General features: G+C 36.0%; 1 protein-coding gene across 10 annotated transcripts in view; it reads right to left on the bottom strand.

The window, feature by feature from the left end:
• Positions 1-2,365: 2,365 nt before the first annotated feature.
• The window catches only part of CADPS2 (calcium dependent secretion activator 2), a 387,552-nt gene continuing 372,931 nt past the window's right edge, over positions 2,366-16,986 (bottom strand). For 8 of the 10 annotated variants that reach the window (XM_039328305.1, XM_039328308.1, XM_039328307.1 and 5 more), the window contains 2 exons: positions 5,063-5,167; positions 2,366-3,514 (listed from right to left, as the gene is read on the bottom strand). In XM_039328305.1, the coding sequence (XP_039184239.1) occupies positions 3,344-3,514; positions 5,063-5,167 (276 nt within the window). In that variant the 3' untranslated portion in view covers positions 2,366-3,343. The remainder of the gene's footprint in view (positions 3,515-5,062; positions 5,168-16,986) is intronic. The other 2 variants (XM_039328306.1, XM_039328309.1) reach the window with 1 other exon arrangement.

The following is a 16,986-nucleotide window of genomic DNA, read 5'->3' as shown; positions in this document are numbered from 1 at the left end:
GTATTATGCACGTTGGCTATCTTTAGTTATTTATAAAAGTAATAAAGGCGGGATAAAAAAATCTAATAAATACTGAAGTAGGATGTGGAACTATAAGAAAACCATGTGCATATGCCTCTGCCATTCCCTCCCATTTTATAAATGTAAATGGACAGCAAAGGGCTGTCTATGGTGTGACAGTTGCACTATCTTTTCCAGGTGGTCTCTACCCTCAGGCATTTGTAAAGTTTATGCCTGTTGGTGGAGGAAGTGTTAAGAGCTTTCTTGTCCAAACTCAGAAATCCCTCCTGGAACACAGGGGTTGCTATGCCGTGAATTGTGCCCCCCTGGGAGTTGTGCTTGGCCACTACACTTTCCATTTTTTGATTATGAATCAAGACTACCCACTTTAACCCACTTTGTCAGTTGGAGCTGGATAATAAAATAATTCTTACATATTTTATTTCCTACTGCTGCCTAATATGCTCCATTGGTAGCAGAGATAATACAAAGCAGTCAACTATCTGGGAAGTATATTTCAACTCTTCATAGAAGGTGGTGAGATTGACTCTAGAAATGTGGCACAAAAGTAGTTCAGTGGTTTTGCCTTCCTTGAGTAGAAATTCTTCCCTTGGTGCAAAGCAGCGATGTTGATAGTATCTGGAAGGTTACCTTGGATGTAGAGACAGTGCCTCTCTTAGTTTAAAGCAGAGCTCTCCAACCTTGGCAATGTTAAGATATGTAAAAATACATTTGAAATTTGTATACCCATTAGCAGCTGATTAGCATAGAGTCAGTTTGCTTTTCAGGGGTTAAGGTAACAGGCTAGAAACTAGGAGACTGTGAGTTCTAGTCCCTCCCTTAGACCTAAAAGCCAATGACCTTGGGCCAGTCATTCTCTTAGGCCAACTCACCTCACAGGTTGTTGTGGAGAAAATAGGAGAAGGAAAGACTATTAGGCATTGTATGTTCACTACCTTGAATATTTATTAAAAAAAATAAAGGCAGTTAAAAATCAAAAATTGCATTGTTATGCTTGATCGTAGAACAGAAGGGAATATTCTAAAATGGATGAAAATTCAAACAGTTCTCCTAGCTGGTGCAATACTATCCTGAAGTTGCAGGAAATAAAATCCATGTGTGTTTTAAGCCTTTTTTGTAAGTGAATGAGGGCAGGATCCAGGCTCAGTTCCCTGCATTTAAAATGGCATACGGTTTATTCAAAGTATATTCAGAAGCCTCCACAGGGAGGCCACTTCCATTATCCATATGGTGCCTCTCTACACCAGCACACTAAAGCCTTTTGAGTCTCACACTATTTGAATGAATGCGTAGATTTTTTTTAAAAAAAATATGGAATAAAAAGCAGGAGAGAGGAATTGTAGAGTTGAGTGTATTTGTAAATGTATGATTTACAAATACACAAAATATAAACATGCTGTCACTATCATGGATGGAAATGCTTCCTGCTGGGATTGAAGCAAACTACAAATTAATTTAAGCAGTTTATGCATTTGTAACTTTAAAAAAAACTCCAAGTTGAACATCAGAATTTTAATCAAGTTGTTTAGTGAGTGTCTATGGATGTTCTTTTCTTTTAATGTATCCTCATTAGCTCCTAAAAAAGCCACCTTGCCCGAAAGTAACATCTACATTCTGAGCAAAATTAAGGCAAATTAGGATTGTGTCTCTAACCTGTGTTCTATCCTTTTGTCAACACACAAATGCAAGCTGATGTGGAGTTTCTGAAGAAGCAAAAAGAATCATGAGATAGAGCAGATCTTTTTTTTCCCTTTTAGTGGGGATGGCTGAGAACAGTAAACTTTGTTTCAGAAGAAAGCATGGGGATAGAAAAACTAAACTGAGGTAAAGAGATGTTTGTGCAGACAGTATGCCTGCACAGAATATTTCTTGGGCTCCCATTTACTTCCTAAATAGGTGTATTTTAATTTCTTTGGGGAATGAGTGGCACTTTTACAAGTAGCCAGGTCCTGTTCAAGGGCATCTTGTTTGCCCATGTTCGGCATGATTTATACGAGTGCTTAAAAACAAAACAAAATGAAACCAGCTTGAAAGCTTGCTACTTTTCAATTCTTTGGTCCTTTGTCCTTACACAACAGCCGCAAAGTTGCTTTGCAAAGAACGGTTGGTATAAGCAACCAAGATTCTGAATTGTTCAAGGAATTCACTGGAGTAAAACACTTCACTACTAAATTAAGGGTCAATGGGAACATAAGTAATGTTCCCTCCCCTCCTTCCCATACAGCCCTTCTTTGAGCAACGCTGTTCCTGATGTCTTTGGAGCAATTCAAATTGTCAATAGGGGAAAATGCATACATTTGATTTGAAGATGTGTGCATGTACATACACACACACCACACATATATTCTGTTTGGAGACATTTATTTTTGTATTCTTATAAATGAATATGTGTTATAGACTGGTCTTTATGTAAAGCAGATAATCACACGTATGTATAAAATTTTGATACATCCCCTTGCTAACACAGGAGGTCAAATTGTTTTACATACGATCATCATCTTTTAATTTCAGAGTTTTATACAAATATGGGCTAGATACAGAGGCGACATGGATGACAAGAAGGTTCTTATTGCTTGCATGTTTCCACAGAGACACAGAAGAACCCAGGACAAGCTTCCTGACACCCCACAAGATGACAATATTTTTTTCCACTGTGAAAAAGAGGCAAAGATTTGAAGAAGCAACACTTCAAATTTCATTTTCTGTGTACTTTCCCAGGAATCCTTGACATTCTCCTGCCCTTATACGTAGCCAAATCAAAACACTAAGATACAAGAGTAAGATTTTTTAATGTTTCACCTGATAATGAAAGAGCAAAAATACAACTTCCTCAGAAAGCAAAACCGCAGCAGCATCAAACCATAGAAAATACAGGTAGGGTTTCACTCTTTGTGAAGTGCCACAGTATTGGCTGTGAACAACAAAATGGGAGAATTTCTAAGAACGGCTGCCAAAAGGGTTGGGTGGTGTCTGCAGTTTGCATTCTGCACAGGGGCATGCTGTACTGAAGGCATGGCAAGAGACTGCAACAATACAAACAAAAGGCAATGAATCACGAGCCTCTGGCTCCTTATTGGCATATTATCACAGTACAAAGCAAAGCCACGTGGTAAAAGATGCAAAATCTACTGATGTCAGAATCTCCTTGGCATGAACACTGCTCCTCACCATTGGCCCTTCTTATGTCATTTTTCAGAAGTCAATTTTTCTCTTCCCTTCAAATGGGAGGAGCTCACATTGTAATACCAGGGCATTAAGGCAAAACATACATTCAGACATGAGGACAAGTTATGAAACAGACACTTGGGAGAGACATAAAACATCAGCCTTCTTCTTCATCGCTGTCTTTCATGGTGATGCCTTGCAGTCCACCACCATTAGACACAGAAACGGTGGTTTCTTCTACTGTGAGACGGCTATGAACTGTGTTGTAGGTTTTACTGTTTAGGGTTCCTTCCAGCACACCCTGTAACCGAAAGTCTCGATAGGTTTTCTGTAGCAAAACAAACAAAAACAAAACTCAAGATTAAGAGCAACTGTTATATAAGACATAACCTGTTGATTAAGTATTGTATTTAATAAAGGTATGTTGGGAATGGTTCTATCTGCAAAAGGAAAAATGAAAGGCGTGAGTTCATTGATAAAAATGTCACTTTATAGGCTGTAGCTATTAATAAAGTGTTACATGCAGCAAAAGACAGGCACATGGAAGTACTGGACTAATAGCCTTTTTTTTTTTAAAAAAAAAAAAGAATAGTTATACATACAATATACATTGTTATAATAAGTGCTTTAAAAGTTTTAGTTTTCTTATTACAGCTTTTGAATCCTGGGTATTTTCATGTTCATTAGATACTTGCTGGGCTGCTTATTTTGTATGCAGGATATTTTTTTTCTGATCACCTCAATTTGATTAATGTAGTTTTGTAAAGTTTCTGTGACATCAAAAGCCACCTCAGGACAAAAGAGGCATGACAAGTTGACCCACAGCTCCTGCCTGCAGCACAATTCTCAGGCATTTCAGCACAAATTCTCCAATATAGTCCTGAACTGAAACACGAGTTCAGTTTGATGAACACAATATGAATTCTTCATCTGATCAGGCTGATCACAGGCTGACAGATAAGCTGTTCTCCATAATTTCTGTAGAATATTTGCATACATCAAATCAAATTGAATAAAAGCTTAGTATAAAATAATGAAAGACTTTCCTACCAATTTTAAATTCCCTTGCATGCCACTATTCCCATATAAGCACAGATAGAAATTATAGACGGAAGTGTTTTGCCATTCATGTTATTTTGAAACTGGGGATCTGCTCATCAGCCTCCATTCATGCTATTACTTAATGTATAGCTCAACAGATTCTAATGATCTTTTAACTATACAGTTACATAATTTATTAAGTGACTTCTGAAGTCAGTTTCTGTTCTGCAGTATTTTAGCTTAGGAGACCAAGGCTGGTTGCTCAGAAGGCTTTTGGATGGTTGGCTAAGAATAATTGCAGACTTGGAACAAATGGCACTATGCATTAAGTCTACATTTCAGATAGTCCTTGATTTATTACTGTAATTGATCCTATAATTAATGTTGTAAGTCATGATGGTCACTAATGCAGTGGTCATAAAATGAATATAGCGGTCATTAACCAGAGTTTTTGCTGGAATCCAGAAGTAAATGCCTGTTTCTTGCAAAGACATTTACAGTTGCAAATATCTGTAAATACAGGCTGGTTGATCAGCACTTAAAATGCAGTCATATGACCATGGGGGGGGGAAGTGATCAGAATTTCAAATTTATTTATTTATTTATGAGACTTATATACCGCTTTAAGTGCAAGCACTCTCTAAGCGGTGTACACCAGTAAGCAATGTATAGATATATATATTTACATTGCCCCCAACAATCTGGGTCCTCATTTTATCTACCCCGGAAGGTCTTCCCCATTAAGGTTTAAAGATTTTGATAATAAGAGGAATAATTTGTTGCTGTTGCTTCTGTTTCCAATGCTGCAGTGCAATCACATTCTACTCATATTTACCTTTACTATTTTGATGAGAGTCTTCAGCTGGTAGATATGAAGTTGGAGATCTAATCTGTCAGCCAGCCACACACATATGACTTTCATGGAGCTGCTGTACCACTGCTGCAAAAAAGAAGAAAAAAAAATCCAGTCCAATTGTACAGAATTGACAATGAGAGGTAAATGGAGCACTTAGAAATAGCTACAAATCAGCACTTGAATTCAATAATGCCTTAATTTCTGTTAATAAAATAGCAAGTGTTGTTGCTAGGAAATCAGTTAACTGGACCTCAGTTGGTCTTGATATGCATTAGCAAAAAACTGTTCAGAGTTGCATCCCATTTATGTGCAAGAGTTTTTTATCCTTTGCCTCCCATAAACAGAAAATAATAATAGCAACAGATTTATAACATGCAAGTCAAACAAAAAGACTCAAGGTGTATAGAATTGGAAACATAATACAGATACAAGCTAAGTGCTAAAATATTGAGTCATTCAGGAAATACAAAAAAAAATAAAATCCAATCACCCATCACTCAAGCAAAATTACAAATAGCCTGAGCCTCTGGTGTGTTTGAAAAGCTAAGTTTTTAAAGCTTTTCTAAAGGACAGCAGGGTTAGGGCTAGATGGATCTGGGGTGGGGAGTGATATCAAACAGTATTAAATGCACATTCCTCTGAAATAGCTATTGAAACAGTTGGTGGAGAGAGATGTTACAGGGAAAAAAAGGTAAATTTAATTAGGGAAAGGAAATCCTCTCAAAATCAACTACTGCTGTTGTCTTCATACTCCCACTCTATTCATAACTGTGCCTATCAACATTTTCCCCCCAGTTTTAGGACATGGAGTAGGGGAAAATTGTTTTGCCAGATTTACATAGCTTTGATGTATATGAAGCTAAATCATGTTTAGGAGAAAACCTGAGCTTATGCTTATGAGCTTTTATAAGCCATCAAAAGACACATTTTAAGGATAATTAATAACTGGGGAAAGTTAGTATTAAATATGAGGTCTTATAGTAGATATCACAGAGGAGAAACCATTCGACAGGATGTCACAGAAGATGTTGTTAACTAGCAGAAGTTACTACTTTGAGACTTAGGAAAAGCTGCATGATTCCAGGTAAACAGATTTGGGACCTCCACTGACAGCAAAGAGAGTTTTACTTATATCATCATTTTTCTTTGTCAAGAACTATGATGCTGTGTACTGGATTTAATGTCAGTTCTAGCATGACCTCCAATCAATCTAGCATGGGCCCCTTCTTCCCTCCCCTCCAACTTAGGTAGATGGAAGACTTTGAAGAATTTGAAAGCAGAGTGGATCTATGGAAAGCTACAAAGAACCAACACTGGCTGGAACCAGTGGAGGAGATGGCACCTGGGTCTGATGAAAGCTGGGAAGTATGGAAATCAGTGACTAGATTGCACACAGGTACAAGATCCAGAGACACTCTAAACAAATGGAGTTATCTGGTGGCTTCTGCTCTTTGTGATTGTGGTGACATGCAGATAACAACGCATATGTATATCTCCCTTTGTTCCCTGATCAGAGAGAACCTCAAGGCAGCGCAACAGAACACAATGTTGCTAGTTTCTGGGCAAGATCTGTTTAATTTGTACATATTTTAATCTTATATTTTATATTTTAAACTTTATGTCATATAGTATGTCTTATTTTAATTGTGAGGCTTCTGACATGAATAAACCATCAAACCTCAAAATTCTTTTCTTTTCAGGTGCCTTAATTAGCAGTGTAATTACCTCAGTTTTAAACATTAGTATTAGTCATATATTATGTGGCTTCTCATACTATTAATACAACCTATGCAGAATGTGATGTTTCATAAATCTATAGTCAGTTTTATTAATTAGTTGAAGAGCTTATAAATATGAAAAAATAAAATAGCATGAAGAACTATACTATCTGGATAAAGAGCAGCTGCGATGGGTGTGATCAGGTAGATTATATGCAAAATAAGAATTCTTTTTTAGTTTATTTGCTTCCGATGTTACCATTGGAGTAAAATATGCTTAAATAGCTTTTAAAAAGATAATAACTTCTTAAAATATATTTTTTGAAATCTTATTCATATGTTTTTAAATATATATTTTAAAAATAAAGTAATTCTGAATTTTAACCCATGGCTAACAGGTGGCATTCAATGACTCCTGTCAGGCACATTAATATAAGTATCATGTAGCTTAACAGATGGCATCTAAGTCAATTCACTTGTGGTGATAAATTCACACTCACCTGATAAATCTCTTAATTGCCATTTGTTCTTTTGTATCTGTTCATTGTTACATGCAATATGATAGGTCCAATCTGTTCTCTTATCAACCAGACTTTTAGACAAATTAACCTCAGAGGTACCCATGTGATTTGGTGCTGAGCACAATGGAAAGACTCTCAGTAAAGGAGGGGGAGCTCACCAGTTATGCAAAAGAGACTGGGCATCAAACAATTAGTCAAGAGCCAAAGTGGTGCTTCTTGCACAAATGAGCAAACCGCAGTTACTGTGACAAGTGCTTCAATTTGTAATTCTATGAAAGGAAATTAATAGGGTTGCATGAAGATACTAGAACCCCAAGCATACAAATGCCATGTGTCCCGTGCACATAAAAAGATGGGGCCAAGTTTCTCTCCCATCCAAATATGCAAAACACCAAAAATATGGAGAAGGGAACTTACAGCCTTTAATTTAGTCTAGTTGAATTTTACCATTTTCCTTCATTGTCCATGGCTAGTGGAAAGTGGAAGGTTTTAATTGTAAATAATCAGCACACTATTTTAATATTAATAATGCAATATTAACTGCAGAATGTTTTTTCAGCAGTATTTTACATCTCTCACTTTCTTATTAATGTAAAATAGCTGCCTGTGGGACAGCAAAACAAAAAACCACCCCACCCCTACAAATTTTGCTCAAAATTCTCAGCAAATATGCATTAGCATATTTTTAAACAAAAATATGGATAAAGATTATAGCATTTGCCTATTTCTTATATGACATCCAGAATAAGTAGTTGGAACTTATATTTGAACATTTGTCCTAACTAACATACAGTAACTGAACTAGGAAAGCCACAATAAATGGGATGTGCAGCTTGGTTTAAAGATAATACAATCTTGGGTTTGTATAATAGGACCCTGAAAGCAATTGACAAAGCAATTAACTGTGTTTATTCTAGGAAGAATGTTGTGTTCCCATAATAAATTCACGAATTTTGATGCAACTTAGTATATGAAAGATCACTACAAAATAGATGACTTCATGCCTCTCACAATTCTAATGAACCAGAGGACCCACATCTCTTGATAATGCTAGCATGTAGAGAACAATATTTACTGGGATAATTGCTATTCAAATTAAAGAGATGAAGAAAGAGCAAACTCTGGATGAAATTTATCAGCCCTCTGCCTCCCCCCCCCGTCCCCAATTTTAGCCAAATCATCCCCTTCTAAGAGCCTCTAAAATCACAATAGCTAAGGGGGCAGACACAAAAAGAGAAGGGCACTGGCCTCCCCTGCAACATGAACAAAGCAATTTCTTCATTAGGTCGAAGAGATGTTGACAGGCAGCAGGCAATCTTTTGGTGCTTTTTTTTTTTTTTAAAAAAAGGAAAGGTCTTTTAATATTAGTGCATTCTATTTGCTAGAGATCAAACTTCCCTAAATTATCCTCCAGGCATGGAAAAGTCTTTGAATACATTTTTTTCAGTCTCCATCCCCTATACTAGAATCACATTCTTCTGAGCCTGATGGGGAAAAAAATTGAAAAAAGCATTATAATGCCCCCTGATGTCAAGCCTGTGGCATTATTTTTGGATGCTGTGGTGGACATAAAATAAAAACAGAATGTGTATCTTCTCTGTATTTTTTCACACTGGAGCATGACAACAACCAACCATTTAAAAATAAAATGGGTTCTACCCCCTCCTCTTGCTAGTGTAGTCAGCTCCTGTAAGGGCATGAATTACTCACTTCATTTTCCCTTGAAATATCTCTTTTGAAGTTCTTTTTTTTTTTTAAGAGAGAGGAAAAAGGAAAGGCTAGGGTTGACTCTGCAAGACCCCTGTATTTATTCACACTTATTGTGCATGACTGTAGACTGGTAAATCATATTAGCAGCCCATCTCCCCATCAAGCTGCTACTTGCTTTTCAGCCCTGGGAAGGTTCAACAAATCAACAGGAGCACGGAAAACAGAACATCAGTCTAATCTAGTGTTTAAGGTGAAGTTTTCAAACCCAATCTAAGAAGATCTTTAGAGCAAGTAACAAGCTGAAGGGCTCAGAAGGTGGTATTGACAATGAAAGAGTGTTGAAATATTGAGAAGCGCAGCACTTGTGCATTTTTAATAACAAGAGGGTCAACAAGGACACAGCCCCCTCTGTGCCAATAGTTGCCACCGCCTATGGAAATTGCCATGCCGGAGCCATAAACGCTTTCAGTTCATCAGCCGTCTTAAACACCCTACACCTCCTCGGTGGACCTTTAGTCTTGAATTAACAAACCAAAGCAATGAAAGAGGGTGCAAGCTGAATGGCTGGCATTGATCCCCAACTGTGTTCAGCACTGCTACAAGCCCTGAAAAACTCTCTCTATTGTCAATAGAAATTGACAAACCCTCCTCTCCTAAATAGTACAGCTGAGCCAGGCTGGATCCATGCAGCTGTAAAGGGCTCCACTCTCAGGGTCCGGGAACACTAACAATAGAACAAGCATGAGCTCTTTGTCAGCTGCAGACTCGGCAATTTTCTAACAAGGATTAAAGTTGTTTCTCGGCAGTGTTAGTGAAAAGAGATTTAGCAACATACCGAGCTTTCTTGGGCAAGTTAAAGAGAAGTAGTTAAGGAATTTCATTATTCTGTTGACTATTGGAAAATACAGAACAAATATGTTCAATATTCACAATCCTTATCTCCTTCTTTTCTTTGTTTTGAAAGCAATTAATTAGATGTAATAACTTGTCTCTTGAAATCATGCACTCCAGTTTTCTCCCTCTCCCTCTCTCTTATTTCTTTTCTATTTTTTTTAAAAAAGATGCAGCTGTTTGCTACCTGGAATGAAAACTCAACATGTAGTAATACACAAAGCGACAGTCCATTCAGTTCCAATATTTCTGTATCTGAATCACTGGACCACATACAGTTTTTCTTTAGGTTGGTTCTTCTGGCAATCGCCACTGACAGAATGTGTTTTTGATGAAGAGGGATCAAGAAATGGTAGCTTTGTTTAGGACAGATCAGCACTTTTGTCCTACATTAGGCCACAAAGCAGCAATAGTAAAATTAACAGAGGAACACAAGAGTAGCCCCCAATTTTAAAGTAGATTGAATAATTAGGAGCTGTTCTTATAAAAATCCTAATAGATTTCTTAGTGATATTAGATACACTCATAACAAAGGCAAAGACTACATATTTCTCTGACATACCTGCCAATTAAAATAGGAAATGCATAAACTATGTTGGTAACGACAAGACTTTGCCTTTTTGGATGCCACAACATTTTTTAGGACCTCACTCCTGGACAAAATGCAGCACTGATCAGAAATTAAAAATATATTTAAACGTTCTGAAAGGATTGTTTATAACAAGAAGGTGATTTAATCCTGGGTAGATAGGAAAGAAAAATAAAATAGTATTTAAGCAGACAAAGCTAGAATCATTTAAAGAAGAAGTCAAAAACTGTGTAGCACAATCTGTATTATTTAGAGAATTTTATATTATATATGATACCCTGGAAAAAATAACAAAACAACTGTCTGCACATTATAGAATATTTTTAATATTTTTTAATATTTTTAATAAAATTCTATTTATACATATCTCTGTTCCCAGTATATTTTCAGCAATCGTGTCTTAAGGAGAACGTGACTGACCAAAATAATTATATGGAAACATCTCACAATGTATCACTTACCATTTAAGTTTCTTTCATATATTTATGTGCTTTAATTACCTTTGCAAAATTAATTTTCAAACATAAGCAACAAGGATGCATCAAAATGCTTCCAAATCTGACTTGAAATGAAAAGAAATGAAAGATTATCCCAGAACATTTCAGATACTTAAATATTTACATTTACGGTAGAATATCATGGACCCACTATGAGGAGTCTATCAATTGTATTCAAGCATATCATATGGCCACGCATAAAATATCACAGCCAATGACTGTATATTCAAGTGTTCTTCATTATCCAGGTGCAATTCAAAATTAACATCCTATTAAGCCCCTTGACTTTTCTCTTAAGTTTTGACTTTTATCATTGAAACTGCCTATTAACTGAATGCAATCTTCTATTATGGCACATTCACTCCACTAATTATCATAAATTGGCTAATTTATAATTTCCTAATCTCTATCAATGCACTTGAAATGAATATTGGCTAAAAGCAATTCTGCTTGTGTTAGTGTGCAATGCTAGATCACATCTGCAAAGCTCTGCATTTATGTCAGAATTTTAAACAATTATTCTGTTTGTTTGTAATTACATTACATTAGTATCAGGACAGGAGCACTGCTGTTGTGTCTGTGTGAATGGGATAGCTGATTCCCACACAGAACAATAACTTCTTAACCATGTGAAGTTCCTAAATGATTTAAATTATGGTTATAAAATCCACTGCTTCATTCTGATTTTCAAGACAGATGGCTAAAATGTTGGAGAAAGGAAACCCGATCAGAGGAATGTCTTGTGCATTTGCTTATGTTCCTGACGTTTCCCCCCATCAAGTTACGGTTTTGGCCAATAGCCATACTTCATAGCCTTGGAAATAAAGGAAATGGTGGGGATGGGATTTATTCCTCAGCAGCTATAATGGGGACAAAAAAGATTTTCCCTTGAAGCCCAACTATACTGACAGTTCTTTTCAGGATAATTGCTTGGAGGCCATTGGTTACAAAGTCTATTCAAAACATTTCCAAATTATCTCCTTCTGCTTCCCAATGAAAACATTTTAGTGGTCATTTGCCATTAAATGTGCATATTGTTTATTAAAAATACATTCAATAGACTAAAAATCCAGGAATTCTGGTATATATATGGAACTTCAGCATTAAATTTTCCTAAATATGCATGGCAATGGTCTTCAACATAAATGCTGTGATGCTCATGTAAAAATTTGTGCATTGGAGTTGGCATATACAGAGTTCTTTAATAAGAATTCTAATTTCTAACATATTGTTTTACATACAACTTTTCCTTGACAATTTGTTTTCAAGTCTTTTTTTTTTTTTGCTATTGCTTTATTTCAAAAAAGGATCTCACTGGAGAACTTCACTTGAGTTAGCAGATAGCAAGGAAAAGGCAGTGCTATTTTAAAAATCAGAAACATATCCAAAGCAACAAAAGTAACCCTGAATTTGGGACCTGGTTCTCAAGCTGGCCCCACTACCAATAGAGAATCTAGGACCATACCACATTGGCAAGGGCATCTGTTAACCCCTCATGTGCTTCAAAAACAGCGTTAGCCAACCCTAGGGTCATTTCATTTTAGCTCTCTTCTGAAATGCTCTTCAACTTCGGTAAAAGGCAAAACAGCAGCCACTAAAAAAATTAGTTATTTTTTAAATGATATTGCCCCTCTCTTTAGAGTAGACAGCTCATTCTGCCAGCAACAGAGTCTAAAATAGCTATATTAAAAATATAAAGTCACTAATATTAATCCTTTAAAGCTAGCTCACGTTTGCATGGTCAAACTACCACTAAAATATATTCATGTATTCTATGATAAGAAACCCCTCCCCCAACTGCATAATAGTTGGGTATTTGTAAACATATTTCATAATCACTTTCACCCTTGGCCAACTGAATCCATAGGAGTTAAGAGAATCACAGACTATCTACAGGACATTTGCTGTCTTCTTCTGCTCCAGAATGTAAACTCTTTGCCCTTCTTTGGTTAATATAAAATAAGGAAAAAAAAAAAGCAACTCAGTAGAATTATAATAAATTAAGAGACAGAAGTTATTATTTTTTAATAAAAGAGACAGCATGGCAGTTTAAGAAAATTTGACAGGGCAACAAAGTTTATATTTTCTTTCATGGTCTTTTCCCATTGTGAATACCTGTATAACTGTTGCAGTATAACTCCATGCTGCAACTGTGAATACCAGCCAGGTATAACTTCCTATAAGCAGCAGTTCCCAATCTTTTTTTAAAAAAAATTACTACATTCTCACTGAAAAATTTGAAGAGCATCACTTAAAGCCATTGGTTAGCAACGCAACACCTGTGGACATGTCATACATGACCCTTTCACATAATGTCTCCAGAGCCCCAACTTAAAGGGTCATTAATTATAAGAAAATATTTTATGGCTCAATAAAGAATGCCAAACCCTTTCAACATTTGATGAACTCGTGACATTTTGGGTATTTCAAAAAAGCATCTATTATAGTGCCCATACCACAGACTACTACCACTATTCGATTGGAAGTCACTGCTCTAGGATACCAAGTTATAAGAAGATGTGAATTAGCTCTCTAAATTTTCTAATTATACCTCCCCAGCACCTCCAGCCAACACAAGCAGTAGGATGAGCATTGAACATTGGAGTTGTATGTCTGGACTATCTGGAGGGACAGAGGCAGTGGTGGGATTCAGTCGGTTTGCACCAGTTCGGCAGAACCAGTAGCTAATTTTTTGTTGCCCAGGCCCAGAATGAACTTCTGGAAGTGGCATCCACACAGAGAACCAGTTGTTCACATATTTGAATCTCACCACTGGACAGAGGTCCCCATTCCTGCAAGTCTGAAGAGGTCAAACTCCATTTTTTCTAATTGACAAGAGACCACATTAATCAGATTTAGTTTTTTCTGTCTCTCTCCCCCCCCCTTTTTTTAGCACCTTAAATTTCTGATACTTCCATAGTTACTCAACTACAATGTTTCTGTTTCTCAAAAGTGTGGCCATGCTTTTGGTCATAATCAGCAGTTGGTCATTTAATTTCACCCAGAAGAAATGAAGTTGAACTGTTTAAATGCCTTAATAGATTCTTAATGTAACATATATTAAATATTTGGTTCATATGTTCAGTAAGCTTTGAAAAGATGCTTCAGGGGAGAGCTCGTTTTGTTTGATTTATTATTTCAGAGTTTTTCACAAGCAAAATTATTGGCTATGAATAGTAGCAAAAGCTAGCTTAACATATGCAGGGTTCAGTAGTAAAGGTACTAGCAATGCATACTTGGCTGCAGAAACTGTGAGCTTCTCCTGCTGATTAAGTGTATATATATTTACAGTACATGAGGAAATCAATAAACCCTCAATGGTGCCTTTGCCTGGCATTTCATGGTGGAAAACATCTGACCTAAGACAATCCAAATGGTAGAGAACCTATTGATTTTTCTTTACTACACAGAGGACAGCAGGCCCAGTTAACACTTTCTATCAGATTTACCTAGAGTTTTAGAGCTTTGCAGCTGGATGCATCCTATTGATCTCAGTGAGGTACTTCTATACGATTTTTAAAGATACCACAATAAAATGCATATGTAATTATGATTCTCTTTTTGTTCTTATCTCTGGAGACAAACACAGTGCTTTTAGCTGATGGGTTTAATTCTAAATTATGACAATATAGGAACCTTTTTCTTTCTCACTCAAACATTCTGGTCATAGTGGCTATTTTTTTTAAAAAAGAAGACAATGTGGTTCATTTAAAACTCATTTTAAAAACATTTTTCTATTTTAATAGTTTTTTTTATAAAATTAGCTTAACAAATTTATTTATTTGTACAAATTCTTATACTGCAAAACCCATAATGTTACAGAACTGTGTACAAAATTATTCCATGATTCAAATGCATTTTATAATGCTAAACAAATGTTATGAAAAATCTCCAGTGGTACAATGTATGACAAAGCTGTTTGGAAAGAATAGCTCTAAGAATTGTTTTGGAAATGTAACTATTTCACTGAGCAAATTTTCTTTCTCTTTTCTTCAACAGCATGCAAACTATATTTTAATTTACACAAATACCCCAAATTGCTTTTTGGAGGATTCTTGTTCCTCACATGTAGGAACATTGGAAGAGATCAAAGAGATGACATGATTATGTTTCTGAAGAAGAAATGGCAGGATTCATTCTAAAGTGTTACCTGCTGATTGAATTATGAAAGGAATGATTGCTCACTGAAAACTTGATCAGCTTGAGTAATATAAAGAAAACCAAGATATAAAAACACTGTAGGTTTTATCTGAATCAGCTAACATGGATCTGAAACCCTAAAGGTAATGTTTTAATCTATAATCTATTCTGACAGGGTAACAAATTAAAGACCATCAAACAATTCCTCTAATTCAGGGGCATGAGAGAGAACCTTAGTGGTATTAAAATCTTCAAATTATAGTTTAATTCTGAAACCAGGTTCAAGGGGAAAAAAGTATTAAGGTAAAAGGAGTAGTGTGAATTCTCTTCGCATCGCATATTGAAATCTTACTTCTGAAAAGTAAGTAGGAAAAGGGTCTTAGGCTTGTAATTTGTTAAGCAAGTAAAAATTAAATTTTTCATTACAAAATGAGCTTACTTTTGCAATACAGAACACATATTCAGAAGAGTTTGGAGACACTTTATAATATTTGACAAGTTTTAAAAAATAAAATATTTAATTCTAAAATATAGTTTAATATATTATTATAACATTATTTTATTTGATATTTACTTTTTTCTCTAAGATTGGCAGAGAATAAATACCAAGAAAACTAATTTTTATTGTTTCATCTTTACAGAGTGTGGTGCAAAATTTGTGTTATTATTTTAAACATTAAAGCAGACTCACGAATATAATAAGAGATGGAATATTATGAAGAATTGGAAATGTATATAATAAGTGACTTACTGACAAAGCAGTCTATTAAGCCTACTGGCCGCCTTTCCTCCACTTATTTTAGTAATGTTTGTGAGGTAACCGCACTGGCCTTAGTGAGAAAATAGGGGGTTGCTCCCAACAGTGTCTGTGAATTGTGCTTTGTGCCTCCACACGCGTACGCATGTGTGTGAGGTTGCTTTCTCCCACAACAGTCTGTTAATATGTTTGAAAATTTACAAGATTTGCTCTTTCATGCTCTATAGGGAAAACCTGATGCTACAAAGCACGTAAAAGGAGTCAATTATTTTGCTCCCTTAAATAAGGAATCTCAGACGGATCCTTATATTCTTTTATTGTCTACGGCAGCCTTAAAAAAAATTAGGCTTAATTAAAGGTGAGTTAAAGCTCAGTAGAAACGTAAAGAGAATCAGCAAATCTGAGCACTGCTCAGCTTTTGAATTTCTTTCTTTCTACCTTTCTTTTTTACTTCTCAGTTCTTTTAAATGGTTTTCTATGGCAGGAACATTTTTCTTAATTAGTCACAGCTAATTAGTGTTCTGGCATAGACAAGTAATCAGAAATGTCAGAGCTACAAGGCTACATCTCCCTAATCCTTTGATAATAATTTAGACTCCTGGGAGGGCCTCAAGCTGCGGTAAGCAGTAGTTGACAATAAGGCAAAATTAGGTGGGCAGCAGACCATTAGGACAGAAAAATAAAAAGCACTACCAAGTCCTGCTGAGCACCATCAGGCAACTAACTGCATTGCCAGATGAGGTGCCTGTTTAAGCCTGAGTTGTTAATTAGCTGATTCTACCAGACCTGCCACATATGTCCAGGTGCATCAGGAAAAAAACCCCAAGAAATCTATTTTTGGGATTGTGCCAAGTGACAGTTATGTTCCTATCCAGTTTCTGGAAACCTGATAGCAGAAGTTCACATATTTCTTGAAGATTATTTTGATTTATCAAAGAAATAAGCAGCTCAATACAATGCATTATCTTGTGGAGTTTCTCTGGGAATTAGGTACGCTTCATTCAGATTTCTTAGACCTTCATTCCCATGCAGGTTTTGGATGCGAGAAAAGGACTTTTGAACCGCTTCCCACCCAGTTTT

The sequence above is a fragment of the Crotalus tigris genome, unplaced genomic scaffold (genome assembly GCF_016545835.1).
Source record: "Crotalus tigris isolate CLP2741 ecotype Arizona unplaced genomic scaffold, ASM1654583v1 scf7180000024375.2447938, whole genome shotgun sequence".
Classification (NCBI taxonomy): domain Eukaryota; kingdom Metazoa; phylum Chordata; class Lepidosauria; order Squamata; family Viperidae; genus Crotalus; species Crotalus tigris.
Note: the sequence above shows the minus strand (reverse complement) of the source record. Positions and strands in the feature narration are given on the sequence as shown.